Source organism: Pseudophryne corroboree, chromosome 7 (assembly GCF_028390025.1).
Source record: "Pseudophryne corroboree isolate aPseCor3 chromosome 7, aPseCor3.hap2, whole genome shotgun sequence".
In the NCBI taxonomy this organism is placed as follows: Eukaryota; Metazoa; Chordata; class Amphibia; order Anura; family Myobatrachidae; genus Pseudophryne; species Pseudophryne corroboree.
Genome location: NC_086450.1, coordinates 511937861 through 511956204, shown reverse-complemented (window position 1 = coordinate 511956204; position 18344 = coordinate 511937861). Strand labels below are relative to the sequence as shown.

The 18344-nt window shown below is 49.1% G+C and overlaps 1 protein-coding gene across 2 annotated transcripts in view; it reads right to left on the bottom strand.

Annotated features, from left to right (window-relative positions):
• Positions 1-3206: 3206 nt before the first annotated feature.
• Positions 3207-18344, bottom strand: part of WDR24 (WD repeat domain 24) — a 41788-nt gene continuing 26650 nt past the window's right edge. For both annotated transcript variants that reach the window (XM_063935459.1, XM_063935460.1), the window contains exons 5-10: positions 16599-16714; positions 16407-16522; positions 16069-16173; positions 7219-7556; positions 6916-7100; positions 3207-5234 (exon numbers count right to left, since the gene is read on the bottom strand). In XM_063935459.1, the coding sequence (XP_063791529.1) occupies positions 5066-5234; positions 6916-7100; positions 7219-7556; positions 16069-16173; positions 16407-16522; positions 16599-16714 (1029 nt within the window). In that variant the 3' untranslated portion in view covers positions 3207-5065. The remainder of the gene's footprint in view (positions 5235-6915; positions 7101-7218; positions 7557-16068; positions 16174-16406; positions 16523-16598; positions 16715-18344) is intronic.

Sequence of the window (18344 nt, the reverse complement as noted above, 5' to 3'; positions counted from 1 at the left end):
GACATTGTGTTATTTTCATTTTCTTTTTCGCTCAATTTATTAAAATGTAAATGACTAAGGGGGAGCCGTATCAAGCCTTGGAGAGTAGTCAAGTGTTGATGGTGCACCAAAGTGACCCAACTCGTTTATCTAGCGTAATAAAGACCGTCTCTGTGTTCCCGCTCGTGGTCCATGTAAGAAATTCTAGCTAGCAGGCTGCCGGCGCGCCTCCTAGGATTCGGATAAGCTTCTTTTTTTATTGTTATATGTTCATGTGTTACCTTTAGACCTTACCTTTACCTTACCTTTATGGATTCATATTTTATTTTCAGTTCATTACTATACTACATAGCCCAGTGTTCGCAAAAACGCGCTATAGCGTGTATTTTACCCTGTTTTGAGGGCAGGGGATTCGAGACGTGCTCCGCTGCAGCTTGGCTGGACTTGGTGTGGCAGCTCAGCACGGAGGGCCCGGGGCTGATTGTTTCCGCAGTGGTGGGGGAGGGGTTTCTCAGTGGTCCCGTGGCTGGCGGGGGCTGGTCCTGATGCTCAGCGCTCTGGCGGGTGTGAGTGGCAGATGTGCTTAGTGCGGGGGAGTGGAGGGTATCGGTGTACTCCGGTGCCCGCAGTACTGAAAGGTACCACAGTGGTATTGACTGCAGCAGTACTAAAAATGAGTCAGACGGACTCATTACAGTACGCTGCAGCAAAGGAGGCGGCGGACCGGCCGGAGGACAGGAGGGGAGCGCTCTCCTCCCATCTCCTGACATTGTTGTTGTAGGGGGTCTGATGTGACAATGTAGTGACTGGCCCCAGCGCTGAAGTCAGGACGTCATGAAGCTGCAGCTGAACCTAAACAATGAGGTAAAGGCGGCAGTGACTTCATGAGACCTAGGACGGAGCAATGTTATTTCTAGGTGCGCGCCCGCCCGCAGGTAGCCAGTGTCATTTCCTGGAAAACATTCCCTTCCTTTAAGTAGTACTGTGCATTTATATATAATATTCATTTTCTTTTTTTTTTTTTAGAGCTTCCAGCAGTGACACATAGAGGAAATTATGTATTAAGGGGTTACAGCAGTGATATAGCATGTGCAACATAAATGCACAGTACTGCTTAAAGGCAGGGAATGTTTTCCAGGTAATTGCATTGGCTACCTGCGCGCGTTTGTGTATATATTAATGTATCTGTTTTGTGATAATTAAACTGGAAGCTTCTTTCTATACAGTACCAATAGTACTGCCTACACCACCCCCCTTGCCCCAGCAATTTACTCCACAGTACTGCCTGTCCCAATAAACCACCTTGCCCCCAGTATTACCATAACTACTATCCACACTTTCCACCTCCCTACCCCCAGTGCTGCCCGACTCTAACCTCCTCCTTGCCCTCCAATACTGCTCCAGCTGCTATCTACCCTTACCTCCACCTTACCCTCAGCACTGCCTGTCCCTTGTCCCCCCCCCCCTCCCCCCCGTCCCCCCCAGCACGATCCCAACAGCTACATGCTCTCCCCCCCTGCCTATAATATGTGATGGGAGCCAGAAATGGTGAATTAGGACCACAAATTCCTAAAGTGAGGGGTCCCTGGGACCCACAATTTCTTCCGCTTGGCGCGATCACTGATATTAGTCGCTTCTCAGACTTCCCATTGCTCCAAGATTCCAGGGTGTGAAATTAGAGGCTCTTTTACAGTTCTACAGTAAAATGAGCAGATAGGATGAGTGGTATGGTTACTGGTATGCAGACACTTGTTTGTAGTGATAAGATATGGGGTATTGTGTAACCACTGTATTACACCATTATACGTTTATGCTTTTACACAATTCTTTGATTGAGGTCATGTCAGACCATATTTGGTTAAAGACAAAACTCACTGAATGATTTCAAGCAGTGATTTGGTCATATCTAGGCTTACTATGGTGTACATTTAAACCGGGACACCCAGGAAGTACACAGGTTCTGTGGCTGGATAACGTCAAGCCTGCATTTCACCTTTACTCAGCCACAGAACCTGTGTAATTCACAGGGCACTCATCAGTAGAGGACAGTTTACATTTTAATAGTTCCTAATCCGCATTATTGCAGATTACAGTCAACGTTTCAACCCCCTAAGGATCATTATCAAGACCCTTGAAGAATATGTCACCACAGGAAGTGATACGGATGGTCTCACCAGGACCCATATAAATACCCCTTCAAACAAGCAAATTGATTAATTACAGGAAACAGATTACCTTAATGTGTATAATCAGCCGTGGAACGCGTGACTTCCCGTTCTGTATTGTTATGTTAAATTAAGTCACCTACGGGCCTCAGTATTATCCATCTATTAGTTAGGCATCGATGGTCAGTAGGCGCAGCAAACAGCTGCTATAGACAAAGTCAAACTCATGGTGAAGTCCAATGCGACTCCAGTTTCTTCAGCATTAATTCAGTTACCTCCGCGCAAAGGATGGGGAACGCAAATCAATCATCACAGGAAATCGATGGTTTGCCATCGCTTTTCAAGACGTGACGCTTATACAACTAAGACTACGGACAAACCCGTTGCTGAACATTTTCTCCAAATGGGACACCAAATCTCTACATTAAAGGTGTATGATGACTGATTGCGTTCCACATCCTTTACGCGGAGGTAACCGTGAATTAATGCTGAAGAAACTGGAGGCAAGTTGGACTTCACCATGAGCTTGACTTTGTCTATAGCATCGTGCGTGGATGCGCTTGCAAACATTTCTTCATGGTTGAATTAAAATCCTACACTAGATGGCGCTCTTCCCTCTCCATTTGTTTCTCCAGATCCCTAAATGTGATTATACAGCAGGGATTAGGAGGATGCCAGCCGTCTGGATACAGACCAAAGGAGTGTTGCTAAGATAGAGCTGATATTATCTCTTATTTATTTTATTGACCACGTAATCATGTTTATGGATCCTTTTAACAAGGAAAGTATGTCACAGAGCATAAATGCAGCACCACTACAAGCATGTTGGTGAGTTTCAACACTGGAGGCGGCCATTTTGTAATTATGAGGAGGCAGCCTCTCTCCATTCACTAGGTATTAGCCACAACACTGAGGAGTTTCTGAGGAAAATCTTTGTAAATACAGGCAATAAAACCCCTTTATATTCTCTTCCATCATGCCACAACAGGGGGCACAGATTAATCAAAGGCAAAACATGCTGAATATTTGGTTCCCTATTAACAATAACATCAAAGCCAGTGGTAAGACAACGTAATGCCGTAGGTTTATTCATATACAATTATGTACAAACATTGTAAATACAATTTATCTTACAGGCCGGAGAACAGACCAACACTCTACCTGAGGAGATTGTTACAAAATGGCCGCAGACTTTAATAAATACACACATTTGTTATAATAAAGCCTTCAGGGCCAGGGGAGAACTGCAGGAGCTGGGTTACCGTGAGGTAATATGGGAGAAATGTAGAAACCCAGGTCCTGGGTGTCTCACTGCATTTCAATAAAATAAAAAGGTGACAAAATATAATTTATCCGGGAACCCCAACATCAAAAGGCCCCGCAATCTCCTCAGACTAACGCACAAATGGGCAAACGTTCGGGGTAAATCCAGTTAAAGGGAACAATTTTTGCACCCGGACAAACCATGGGGCAAAAGGCAACTTATGTTTGCATGCAGGGGAAGTAGAACACAAATGTCCGCACATCTGTGACCCCCCCCTCCCCCTTTTTCGTCCTGCAGCACAATTCAGTTTTGCCAAAGTGCACTTCCTTTCTGGATTTTCCCCTACATGAGGCCGAAATGGCTTATTGGATAATAGTGCAAGCAGTACGCATTTGCTGTAACCCATAGCAACCACAAGCCGATATCTGGCTTCTACCGGTTACAGGACTTCATCATTCTCAGTACCAAGGTTATTATACAAGCCGCCAAGTGGTACAGACACTCGCAATCCCCAGACCCCCGCATTAGCAGAACTGGGGCGCTACATTTTATATTATATGACTGTAGAATACGGATATCGGATAAATGCGGGAAGAACGCATTATTCTGCCGGGCTTGGAAAATAGGGAGTGAATTTAAAATGTATAAAAAAACAAAAAAACAACAACGCGGAAACAGATTCGGCAGCCGGCACACAATCGCTATCTAAGCGTCTCCCCGACAACAGTCGCTATCTCAACCAGAGGCAGGTGACCGGCGGCCGTCCAGCTATTGTGGAACCATATGCCAGTTTTGTAAACAGTGCATGCTGGGCCTTGTAGTTCTTAACAACTAGGGAGCCTCAGTTTGCCTACCGCCAGTCTAGACACTGGTAGGCTTTTATTTTGACATTTATACAGGCAGGGGGGAAGCAATTGGGCTTTTCCCAGACTTTAGGTCGACCCTCTCTAGGTCAACAGTCATTAGGTCGACCACTGAAGGTCGACACTGACTGAAGGTCGACAGGTATGGAAGGTGGACACGGTCATTAGGTCGACACATTTTGGGGAGGGGGGTTTTAGGACCTTTTCATACCGCCTCTATTCAAGTGGGCATAGAGTTGGTTAGAAACCTTGTGGCGAGCGCAGCGAGCCTCCGTGCCCGAAGCGTACCCCGAGAGAGGATGCGTTTCAACCGTCGGTGGTGCCAGATAGAAATTTGGGTTAAGAAACACCCCCCACCCCCGAATAAAAAAAAAAACTGTGTTGACCTGTTGTGTGTCGACCTTACCCGAGTTGACCTTCCATACTTGTTGACCTAGTCATGTGTCGACCTTCAGTCAGTGTTGACCTACTTACTGTCGACCTTCGGCGGCCGACCTAGTGACTGTCGACCTAGACAGCGTCAACCCAATTATCCACACCTGTCACAAAGCATCACTCCGACTGGAAGAGCGTTCTGCAGGATGCCCTGACAACGCACAGGTCTCCCACCAGCAGGGCGGCGACACATTGGCACCTTCTACAATGCACTTCTTCAGATCAGACCAGGTACGGGCACATGTGGACACGACTAATACAGTCTCTTGTTATAAGAAGGGGAGAGGGTGTACCTGTCTTGTCCCGGTCAGGTGGAGGTAAGTACACATTGGAGGGCACTGTTCATGTATCCATACCACTCAGCTGTATTCACAGGGGTGCCCGCAGCCGGCTGGACAGTGGGAGTTCGTCTGCATCCAGTTCATGAGGTGCTGCAGGTGTCCGCCGTGCCCACAGCCCTGGCACCAGACAAACAAGCCCTTCACCACGTGGTGGCAGACTGCACACATACTGGCACACTGCCGGCACCTGGGAGACAGTCGGGGAAACAACAAAGCGACATTAGAACGTAATAAACAAGTGGTGCCCTCAGTATAATAAAAATCAGCATATACCCTACGTGGGTTATATAGGCAGGGCAGCACATGGCACTGGGATGAGAACTGCTGCCTGAAAACACTATGGCCAAGGGTTCAAACCTGACCAAGGCCCCCTCTGTGTGGAGTTTGTACGTCCCCTATGTGTTTGTGTGGGTTTCCCCCAGGTGTTACAGTTTCCTACGGTCTCTGCGGAGAGCTTAAGAGTGTCCTTGCCATGGGGCAGGGACTGACGTTAATGATGAAATATTCTCTGATAACAGGATAATGTATCCATTACTGGGATATTACAAGTCACTCAGGAGTTGTGACCTTGAGGCCAGAAGTCACAGAAATCAGAATTAGTCTGATATCCATAATAACATCTATACTTTCTTGCACCAGTTTTCCAGATGAGAACCCACTATATACGGCTACTGCCTACAGGAGCTTATACTGATATGACATAAGTATTGCTAGTATACAGATGTGTCAACACACACACCTACCCTTTAATCGCGCTAAATAGCCACGCACCGTGCACCACAGACTATGCGTCTTAGCCGCTCCAAAATACTACTTCTAAGATTGTTCAGATGTGGAAGCAAACCCCCCAAAAGAAGCAAGCAACTCTAAAAACCATGTGCAACACAGGTGGGGTAGTTGTAACATGTGCAGAGTTAGATTTGGGCGGAAGGTGTCCAAACTGAAATCTAAATTGCAGTGTAAAAAATAAAGCTGTCTAACATTTGTGGGCTACATGCAAAAGCAGCCAGTATTTACCTTGCACAGAAAACATCTATTTGCTCCCCTTGCATTGCAACATGGCTTGTTCCAGACACAAAGTTACTTGCTCTTCCTGCCTTTATGAAGTGTAAATCAGTGTGAATATTAATGCTGCTTTCACATCGCAAAGCCTGCTTTTGAAACTGTTCTTTAAACGGGTCTGAGCATTTAAACCCCCTTCACATCGCATGTTGAAACTGGTATATTACCATTTCATTACAGTTTTGGTACCTTTCACACTGAACCCGTTTCTCCCATAGAAAACAGTGGTTGTTATTTTAAATGGACTTTTCTGGCCCACACATTATTCATTATTACTAATTTGGCTAGTCGTACGATGGAACCCAGCAGCTTCAAGCATCTTTACCATGTTTATGTAGATTACTGCATCCTTCACTGTCCCAGTGATTTGTCTAGCAATTTCTTCATCCCCTTTCATCCTAAGCAGCTCCCTAACCTCCTCATCACTCCAATTTGCCATTTTAAACTGTTTTCTGTATAATAAAATGCTTCTTCACTCTCATGCGTTTCCTCCAGTTTATTTCCTGCTTCTGCCTGGTGACATCACGCATGGATACAGCCTATCACCTTCTGTGGTTTGGAAATACTGTTTCTGAGCCTTTCACATTTCCCTGCTTTTTACCCGTTTTAAAATACCAGTAATCTGTAACCAGTAAATTCGAAGTGGCCCTTTCACACCGCAGCTAGAACCGTTTTGGAAGGCTTAAAAAATGGCAATTTACCGGGTTATAGCTGCGGTGTGAAAGGGGTATTAGTTTCTGTGACGGACTCTCCCAGCCCCCATCGCAGACAGAGAAAGACACTAGGAAGGAGGGTGGAGAGCTCACCGGTCACAGATCCAGCCCTTGTTGCTCATGGGTCTTTTGCAGTTGCTGCAGTTGATGTGGAGGGTGGTGGAAGCCTGGTTCAGGCAGCTGATGGCGCTACACGTGCTCAACTTGATCACCTGGTTGGAGACATTCCACAGCTTGAAGCGCTGGAGGAGGTCTATGTAGGAGGTGAACCAGTGCTCCTGCAGAGGGCAGAAAAGGTCGCACTTTACTGCACACATAGAAGGGATCAGACAGGCATTAGTACATTAGAGATGGATTGATGGACAATGACACACACACAGACGGCGCCGCTTTTACCTGGGTCTGCTCGTCTATTTCCTTGCGGATCCGGTCTCCCAGCACGATGAGCACCGAGGCCGCCATCTGCACGTCCCCCTGCTCGGCGTAGAAGCACAGCATGTCCCGCACGGTGGGGTTGAAGAAGTCGCTAGGGAGGCGGTTTTCGTACAGGGCGTGGGAGATGGAGATGAGCGAGAACGACTCCACCGGGGTCAGGGACACCGTCTCGGCCTCGTTGCCACTCACGTGGGGGGAGTCGGCCTTGTCCTGCAGGTGGTCCAGAGCGGCGGGGTTGTCGGCGATCTCGTGGCGCAGGGGGAAGGCCTCCTGCGGCAGGACGTACTCCTGCTCCTCGGCTGCGGGTGACAGGAGATAGAATTAGTTACCCGGACGGGTCTGGCCTCCAAAGGCTGCAGAGATAGGTAGGATAGAGGCGTAAACGTGATACGTTCGTCCCAGACTTGCCACAGAGACTATGTGGCTGTACCGGAACACAGAGGTTTTACACCAATATCGTGGGAAGCTGGTTGCTTGGACACAGAATACAGCTGGACAACGTACTGTAGCGCACAAGGATACATTATGTGATCGTGGAAGGATAGGATACAGAGAGCGAAGCACTTCTGCACAATCAATTCCATCCAAGACCCCAGCTACCCCCCCAATATTCTTCTACACAATGTAGACGAATGTGATTGGACGCCCCCCTCCCCCCCCCCCCTGCACTATTTATTACTCTGTGACATGTTTGCAACGAGCGTGCAGCAGAAGTAATAGATGTAATACGTTTACATGTTGGCCTGAAACCTTTTCTATGGAACACGTCTTAAATACCTACATGATTTTACTTGACCTTTACAGTAAATGGAAGAAACATTTTCAGGAATATACACCGTTCAAAACGTGTAGCTTTGAAAGAATCCAACCACTAGGTGGCACTGCTCCACTAAAGTCTGAACAGATTTACTTTTATCACTATAAAACCCCTTTCACATCGCAAAAATAAACCGGTATCACGGGTCAGTGTGCGGTGTGAAAGGGGCCTTGGAGATTCCCGGGTCCCCTGACCCAGTAATTCAACCCGGGTTATAAGAAGGGTTATTCCCAGGTTGAATACCGGGTCAGTGGCTGCATACACAGATTCCCGGGTACATAGGGAGAGGCGGCGCAGAGATGATCTCATCTCCCAGCGCCGCCTCCTGCCCCACCCCCGCCGCTATGGCAACCAACCTGGCATATTGCCGGATCGGGACGCCAGCAGAGAGGCTCCAATGTTGGACCCCACCCGGGAAGGACCCGTTTGCAATTCCCGGGTGGGATCCGTCACTTGAGATGTGAAAGGGGTACAATGAAAATAAATGCACATAAAGAGAATAATTATACAGAGGATGCGTCTGTCCTGGTTTCTGCATGGTGTCCTAAGCTCTAGGGAAAACATGACCGCTTTGTTAGTGCCACTATATAAAAGACCTTATGAATGGAGATTTCAGGACGGCGGGTAAACTGGACAGGGAAATTATTATATGTTCTTGAAAAAAGCCCGTCAATACGACGGACACCAGGGCCGGAATATAAGGGGGAGGGCGGTCGCTACTCACACAGGAGCTGGTGGGTTTCTGAAAGTCCTGCTGCTGGGAGCCGGGGCTCTGTCATGTTGAGGGTGTAGCATTAGATAGATAGATATCTCCTGTATAATGTAAGGGTTACATTCAATATCCCGGATGCCGAAATATTAACGCCGGAATCCCAACACCAGTCACAATACAGACACCGGAGTCCAGAAAAAAAGTCAGGATCCCGACGCTGTTATGCTGACAGCCAGGATCCCTACAGTAAGTATAGCCAGGAGGTTAGGGTTAGGCTACAGGGGAAGGGGGGTTAGGCACCACGGGGGGGGGGGGGGTTAGGCTGGGATGGTTAGGAGGGGAGTTAAAATACTTATCTCTCCCGTGTCGGGATCTTCATCATGAGGATGCCGGCGTCGGTATTCTGACCGCCAGCATCTTATACCCAACCCATCTGCAATGGGTCTCACCCCTTCCTGGCGGACTGATTCACCACCTCTCCCCACCGGTAAGTGGCCACACGAGTCTCCGGTGCCTCCGCTCTGAGCGCTGCGGTACCGTCTGGTGGTTCCAGCATCCATGTCCTGCTGCTGCTTGTTGCAGAGTCCCAGGATGGCAAGTAACCTGGGGTTGCAGCATAGTATATGGAGGAGGGGGTGCAGAGTATGCGGTATATGGCGGGAGCAGTATATGGAGGAGGGGGGCGGGGGGCTGTATATAGGGGGCACTATATAGAGGAGTATGGGGATGAGGTGTGTATATAGGGGTAGTATATGGTGGGGGGGGGGGGAGCAGAATATGGAAGAGGATGGATGTGCAGTGTATATAGGGGCAGTAAATGGTGGGGGGTGCAGCGTACATAGGGGAGGTGTCTGTCCCCCTAACGGAGCTGCATGGGGCACCCTCCAGTGACTGCTGCCACAAGTGTGAAACAGTCAGATCAGTATAATACTCGCAGCAGCAGCAGCAGGCTGTAACATGTCCCTGCAGTATCACTTACTTTCAGCTGTGAGTCATGTGGTCCATGTGGCGGCCTCTAGTGGCTGGTGAGTAACAGCCTTAGCCTTGTATTATATAGGGTTTAAAGCTAACTAAAAACAACATTTTGTTTCCTAACCATTATAAATCAGCGGTGTACAGTCATTTTAAAATAAGAATTTACTCACCGGTAATTCTGTTTCTCGTAGTCCGTAGTGGATGCTGGGAACTCCGTAAGGACCATGGGGAATAGCGGGCTCCGAAGGAGGCTGGGCACTCTAGAAAGATCTTAGACTACCTGGTGTGCACTGGCTCCTCCCACTATGACCCTCCTCCAAGCCTCAGTTAGGTACTGTGCCCGGACGAGCGTACACAATAAGGAAGGATTTTGAATCCCGGGTAAGACTCATACCAGCCACACCAATCACACCATACAACTTGTGATATGAAACACAGTTAACAGTATGAAACAATAGAGCCTCTCAACAGATGGCTCAACAATAACCCTTTAGTTAACAATAACTATGTACAAGTATTGCAGACAATCCGCACTTGGGATGGGCGCCCAGCATCCACTACGGACTACGAGAAACAGAATTACCGGTGAGTAAATTCTTATTTTCTCTAACGTCCTAGTGGATGCTGGGAACTCCGTAAGGACCATGGGGATTATACCAAAGCTCCCAAACGGGCGGGAGAGTGCGGATGACTCTGCAGCACCGAATGAGAGAACTCCAGGTCCTCCTCAGCCAGGGTATCAAATTTATAGAATTTTGCAAACGTGTTTGCCCCTGACCAAGTAGCTGCTCGGCAAAGTTGTAAAGCCGAGACCCCTCGGGCAGCCGCCCAAGATGAGCCCACCTTCCTTGTGGAATGGGCATTGACAGATTTAGGCTGTGGCAGGCCTGCCACAGAATGTGCAAGCTGAATTGTACTACAAATCCAACGAGCAATAGTCTGCTTAGAAGCAGGAGCACCCAGCTTGTTGGGTGCATATAGGATAAACAGCGAGTCAGATTTTCTGACTCCAGCCGTCCTGGAAACATATATTTTCAGGGCCCTGACAACGTCTAGCAACTTGGAGTCCTTCCTCCAAATCCTTAGTAGCCGCAGGCACCACAATAGGCTGGTTCAGGTGAAACGCTGACACCACCTTAGGGAGAAACTGGGGACGAGTCCTCAATTCTGCCCTATCCATATGAAAAATCAGATAAGGGCTTTTACATGATAAAGCCGCCAATTCTGACACTCGCCTGGCTGATGCCAGGGCCAATAACATGACCACTTTCCACGTGAGATATTTCAGATCCACGGTTTTTAGTGGCTCAAACCAATGTGATTTCAAGAAATTCAACATCACGTTGAGATCCCACGGTGCCACAGGAGGCACAAATGGGGGCTGAATATGCAGCACTCCCTTCACAAATGTCTGAACTTCAGGTACTGAAGCTAGTTCCTTTTGAAAGAAAATCGACAGAGCCGAGATCTGTACTTTAATGGAGCCTAGTTTTAGGCCCATATTCACTCCTGCTTGCAGGAAATGCAGAAATCGACCCAGTTGAAATTCCTCTGTTGGGGCCTTTTTGGCCTCGCACCATGCAACATATTTCCGCCATATGCGGTGATAATGTTTTGCCGTAACATCTTTCCTGGCTTTAATAAGCGTAGGAATGACTTCCTCCGGAATGCCCTTTTCCTTCAGGATCCGGCGTTCAACCGCCATGCCGTCAAACGCAGCCGCGGTAAGTCTTGGAACAGACAGGGGCCCTGCTGTAGCAGGTCCTGTCTGAGCGGCAGGGACCAAGGGTCCTCTGAGATCATCTCTTGAAGTTCCGGGTACCACGCTCTTCTTGGCCAATCCGGAACCACGAGAATTGTGTTTACTCCTCGCTTTCTTATTATTCTCAGTACCTTTGGTATGAGAGGTAGAGGAGGGAACACATACACTGACCGGTACACCCACGGTGTCACTAGGGCGTCCACCGCTATCGCCTGAGGGTCTCTTGACCTGGCGCAATACTTCTCTAGTTTTTTGTTTATGCGGGACGCCATCATGTCCACCTGTGAACGACCCCATTGATTTACAATCATTTGGAAGACTTCTGGATGAAGTCCCCACTCTCCCTGGTGGAGGTCGTGCCTGCTGAGAAAGTCTGCTTCCCAGTTGTCCACTCCCGGGATGAACACTGCTGACAGTGCTAGTACATGATTCTCCGCCCATCGGAGAATTTTTGTGGCTTCTGCCATCGCCGTCCTGCTTCTTGTGCCGCCCTGTCGATTCACATGGGCGACTGCCGTGATGTTGTCTGACTGGATCAGCACCGGCTGGTGTAGGAGCAGGGATTTTGCTTGACTTAGGGCATTGTAAATGGCCCTTAGTTCCAGAATATTTATGTGAAGGGCAGTCTCCTGACTTGACCATAGTCCCTGGAAATTTCTTCCCTTTGTGACTGCCCCCCAGCCTCGTAGGCTGGCATCCGTGGTCACCAGGACCCAGTCCTGTATGCCGAATCTGCGGCCCTCCAGAAGATGAGCACTGTTCAGCCACCACAGAAGAGACACCCTGGTTCGTGGAGACAGGGTTATTAAACGATGCATCTGAAGATGCGATCCGGACCACTTGTTCAACAGGTTCCACTGAAAGATTCTGGCATGGAACCTGCCGAATGGAATTGCTTCGTAAGAAGCTACCATCTTTCCCAGGACCCGCGTGCAGTGATGCACCGATACCTGTTTTGGTTTTAGGAGGTCTCTGACTAGAGAAGACAACTCCCTGGCTTTCTCCTCCGGGAGAAACACTTTTTTCTGGGCAGTGTCCAGAATCATTCCCAGGAACATTAGACGTGTCGTGGGGACCAGCTGTGACTTTGGGATATTCAGAATCCAACCGTGCTGGCTCAGCACTTCCTGAGATAGTGCTACTCCCACTAACAACTGTTCCTTGGATCGTGCCTTTATTAGGAGATCGTCCAAGTATGGGATAATTAAAACTCCCTTTTTTCGAAGGAGTATCATCATTTCCGCCATAACCTTGGTAAATACCCTCGGTGCCGTGGAGAGTCCAAACGGCAGCGTCTGGAATTGGTAATGGCAATCCTGTACCACAAATCTGAGGTACTCCTGGTGAGAATTGTAAATGGGGACATGCAGGTAAGCATCCTTGATGTCCAGGGATACCATGTAATCCCCCTCGTCCAGGCTTGCAATAACCGCCCTGAGCGATTCCATCTTGAACTTGAATTTTTTTATGTATGTGTTCAAGGACTTCAAATTTAGAATGGGTCTCACCGAACCGTCCGGTTTCGGTACCACAAATAGTGTGGAATAGTAACCCCGGCCTTGTTGAAGGAGGGGTACCTTGATTATCACCTGCTGGGAATACAGCTTGTGAATTGCCGCTAGCACTGCCTCCCTGTCTGAGGGAGCAATCGGCAAGGCGGATTTTAGGAAACGGCGGGGTGGAATCGCCTCGAATTCCAGCCTGTATCCCTGAGATACTATTTGAAGGATCCAGGGATCCACCTGTGAGCGAACCCACTGATCGCTGAAATTCCTGAGGCGGGCCCCCACCGTACCTGGCTCCGCTTGTGAAGCCCCACCGTCATGCGGCGGACTTGGAAGAGGAAGCGGGGGAGGACTTTTGTTCCTGGGAACCTGCTGTTTGCTGCAGCCTTTTTCCCCTGCCTCTGCCTCTTGACAGAAAAGACCCTCCTTTTCCCCGCTTGTTTTTCTGGGATCGAAAGGACTGAACCTGATAAAATGGCGCCTTCTTAGGCTGTGAGGGGACATGGGGTAAAAATGCTGACTTCCCAGACGTTGCTGTGGAAACTAGGTCGGAGAGACCATCCCCAAATAATTCCTCCCCTTTATAAGGCAAAACTTCCATGTGCCTTTTGGAATCTGCATCTCCAGTCCACTGGTGAGTCCATAAGCATCTCCTAGCAGAGATAGATAGTGCACTTACTTTAGATGCCAGCCGGCAGATTTCCCTCTGTGCATCTCTCATGTATAAGACTGAGTCTTTTATATGGTCAATTTTTAACAGGATCGTGTCTCTGTCTAGTGTGTCAATATTTTCTGACAGGTTATCTGACCATGCAGCGGCAGCACTGCACATCCAAGCTGACGCAATTGCTGGTCTGAGTATAATGCCTGAGTGTGTATATACAGACTTCAGGATCGCCTCCTGCCTTCTATCAGCAGGTTCCTTAAGGGCGGCCGTATCCTGGGACGGTAGTGCCACCTTTTTTGACAAACGTGTGAGCGCTTTATCCACCCTCGGGGGTGTTTCCCAACTTAACCTATCCTCTGGCGGGAAAGGGAACGCCATTAGTAATTTCTTAGGAATCACCAATTTCTTATCAGGGGAAGCCCACGCTTCTTCACACACTTCATTTAATTCATCTGACGGGGGAAAAACTACAGGTAGTTTTTTCTCCCCAAACATAATACCCTTTTTTGTGGTACCTGGATGTAAATCAGAAATATTTAACACCTCTTTCATTGCCTCAATCATGCAGCGAATGGCCTTAACGGGCATTAAATTTGACTCATCGTCGTCGACACTGGCGTCAGTATCCGTGTCGACATCTACTTGTGCCACCTGAGATAACGGGCGTTTTAGAGCCCCTGATGACTTTTGAGACCCTTGGACAGGCACGAGCTGAAGACTCGGCTGTCCCACAGTCGGCATGTCGTCAAATTTTTTATGTAAGGAGTCTATACGTGCACTCATTTCTTGCCATAATACCATCCACTCAGGTGTCTGCCCCGCAGGGGGTGACATCTCTGCTAAAGGCATCTGCTCCCCCTCCACATCATTATCCTCCTCAAACATGTCGACACAGCCGTACCGACACACTCCACACACACAGGGAATGCTCAAATAGAGGACAGGACCCACAAAAGCCCTTTGGGGGGACAGAGTAAGAGTATGCCAGCACACACCAGAGCGCTATATATATACAGGGACTAACTGAGTTATGTCCCTAATAGCTGCTTATACTGTATACAGTGCCAATTTAGTGCCCCCCCTCTCTTATCCCTCTTACTGTACTGTAGAAATGCAGGGAAGAGCCAGGGAGCTTCCTTCCAGCCGAGCTGTGAGGGAAAAATGGCGCCAGTGTGCTGAGGAGATAGGCTCCGCCCCTTTTTCGCGGCCTATTCTCCCGCTTTTTTGGGGATTCTGGCAGGGGTATTTACCTCATATATAGCCCCAGGGGCTATATATTGAGGTATTTTAGCCAGCCAAGGTGTTTTTATTGCTGCCTCAGGACGCCCCCCCCCCAGCGCCCTGCACCCTCAGTGACCGGAGTGTGAAGTGTGTATGAGGAGCAATGGCGCACAGCTGCAGTGCTGTGCGCTACCTTGGTGAAGACAGGATGTCTTCATGCCGCCGATTTTCCGGACCATCTTCCTGCTTCTGGCTCTGTAAGGGGGACGGCGGCGCGGCTCCGGGACCGAACATCAAGGCTGGGCCTGCGATCGATCCCTCTGGAGCTAATGGTGTCCAGTAGCCTAAGAAGCCCAATCCGGCTGCAAGCAGGCGAGTTCGCTTCTTCTCCCCTTAGTCCCTCGCTGCAGTGAGCCTGTTGCCAGCAGGTCTCACTGAAAAAAACAAATTCTAAGACTATAACTTTCTAAGAGCTCAGGAGAGCCCCTAGTGTGCATCCAACCTCGGCCGGGCACGAAATCTAACTAAGGCTTGGAGGAGGGTCATAGTGGGAGGAGCCAGTGCACACCAGGTAGTCCTAAATCTTTCTAGAGTGCCCAGCCTCCTTCGGAGCCCGCTATTCCCCATGGTCCTTACGGAGTTCCCAGCATCCACTAGGACGTTAGAGAAATATATATTACAGGAGCGTCTTACAGAAAGCATGAAATGATGGGTGATATCAGGAGCAAACAAAGCCTTACTAGACATATAAGAGGTTGTGTCTTAAATGAGCCGAATAACAAATGAAATGCACAGTGATGTCACAGCGGCTCAAATGACTGCAGTCTCAGCTTTGTAACCTGTATTACATCCCACGCTGACTGTGCTGCTCTAACCAACTTTATCATATTTATATACACACGTGTGTGTGTGTGTGTGTGTGTGTGTATATATATATATATATATATATATATATATATATATATATACACACATACATATACACACACACATACATACATACATACACACACATACATACATACACACACACACACACACACATACATATACACACACAAAACTGCCAGTGTGACAGCAATCGCCATGCAGGCAGCTGCGTGGTTCCCCCTACTGGGGAGAGCCCACGTTACACTCACAGCCAGGACTCACGGTGTGGGTGTTCATGGTCGCCCATATACAGCTCATCCTCGTCACCCTCCACATCTCCCAGAAGGTAGTCTGCAGGAACGTCGCTGCCCTCAGTCTCTTCATTATCTGCCCGGGGAGAGATAAACTATTAGCACCACAAGGCTGAAACAGGAGACACATTTCTCAGCACTGGTAGTACCAGCCATCAGTCACTCCACCTGGCCAGGCAGATCCGCACTGCTGGGGAACATTTACTCCTCTACTTCTCACCCAAAGCCACCGCTGGCTGGGCCTAGCTACTACAGCACCTGACCAGTCTACCCGCACCTCTCACAGGGGAACCATCTCTATCTACTTACCGTCATTGTTTATGGTTGTGGAGTCCATGAGGATGCTGTCTGCCCGGCTGTCACCCTTGCTATGCTCCAGCCGCGCCTCGCTGCCCATCCCCGGAGGCATCTCCTTCAGGTTGAAGCTGCATGGAGACCGTCACAGTTACACGGCAGTCACATAGGGTATAATGAGGACTCGCTATGGATTAAAGGACCCACCTGTTGAGAAGGGGCAGCGTGCTGCCACTTTTGCCCAGGCTGTGGTTGAGGTTTGTAGGTGCCACAGTACCCGGGCTGCAGTAAATGATTCTCAGCATTGTCCACGTCTGAGCCACCTGGAGGGAAGACGCAGCAAAAAGAGTGTTAGCTAGAGGCAGACGCTCGGCGCAAGTGACCTGCGCCGAGCAGTGTAGCGCAGCGGCTTTTTATTTAAATGTGCGTATTATTTGCAACGCAGCAAAACACTACTCAGTGTGTACCGGAGACGCAGGACTGAGACTTCAACCGCACAGGAATCAGGTATAAACATGCACAAAGCTTCTGATGACGCAAAACGGAACATGGCTTGAGAATAATCTGCGGCCACTGCATAGTAGCACTTCGTACACATTGCTCTATCGCTCACAGATGAAAAAGCCTATCACATCAAATTAATCAGTATAATCTCATTATCACTTGGCTAGCTTAAACATATGGGATACAACCGCAGCCAGGAGTGCGTTACCGGACCAGGTCATATCCCATACGCCGGTGCTGCGCTCCGCTGCTTCCTCCATCTGTTGTGGAGTAAAACCATTCTGCACATAGTTCCCCACCAAGCACACGTTTGCTGCTCTGTGTGCAGAGATCCGCTGCAGCAGGGGACACAAGGATGGGGTGCAAAACATCCTCTAGGTATATTTTCTTAGGTGGGGGTATGAATGGAGGAGTCACACCCCCACCCTGGGGTTATGCTGTTCCACTAAATTATTTTTTGGGCTGGGGGTGGTGGGGAACACATTATTAATGGGGGGGGGAAATAAAACATATATAGTAACGCATAAGGGGGGAATATTTCTGATTAGGGGGGGGGGTTTAAGTAAAATTACAATGGGGGCCTCTGAACACAAGGGTGGGTCGCAAAACACCCCTTATATATATATATATTTTTTTTTTTATATATAAGACATTAATTATTTGGAGGAATACTTTTTAAACTTTATTAAATAAATGTAAATTTCTACTCTGTTTTGCCGGATAATATTTGCCAGTTAAGAGATTAAGGGGGTCATTCTGACCCTTTCGCTCGCTGCTTTTTATAGCAGCCGAGTGAACGGGTCCCTACTGCGCGTGCGCCGAATTGCACCGGCGCATGCCAGACGGCCGAAGGCCGTAGCAGGGCTGCGATCGCCTCTGCCTGATTGACAGGCAGAGGCAATCGCTGAGCTGAATGGCGGTCGCCGCTTCGTGGGCGCGGTCCGGCTAACGCAGGCGTGGCCAGACCGAACGGGGAGGGGGCGGGCCGCAGCGGCTACATGATGTCACACGCAGCCACTGCGGGCCGGTGAGCGATGAGTAGCTCCCGGCCAGCACGCTAAAGCTGCGCTGGCCGGGAGCTACTCTTGAAGTGCAAAGGCATCGCCGCTGTGCGATGCCTTTGCACTTCTGCTGGGGGGGGGGCGGCACTGACAAGCGGGGCGGACTAGCCCTGTGCTGGGCATCCCCCCGCATGTCAGGGAAGATGATAAATTTAGCACAGCTACGATCAACTCGGAATGACCCTCTAAGTGTTTTTATCGCATCCAATTGTTTAATTTGTGCGACGTCCCTCATTTTGACCCTTCCTAAGCGACGTCGTTTCATTTATCGTTAAGTGTGCCGACGAGCGATGCGTGGCCCCGTGGGTCGCTACGGCCCTCGCTGTCGGCCGTGCATGCAGCTCAATTTGGACTGAAGCCCAAAAACTGCATGCTCCGGCCGGTCGCG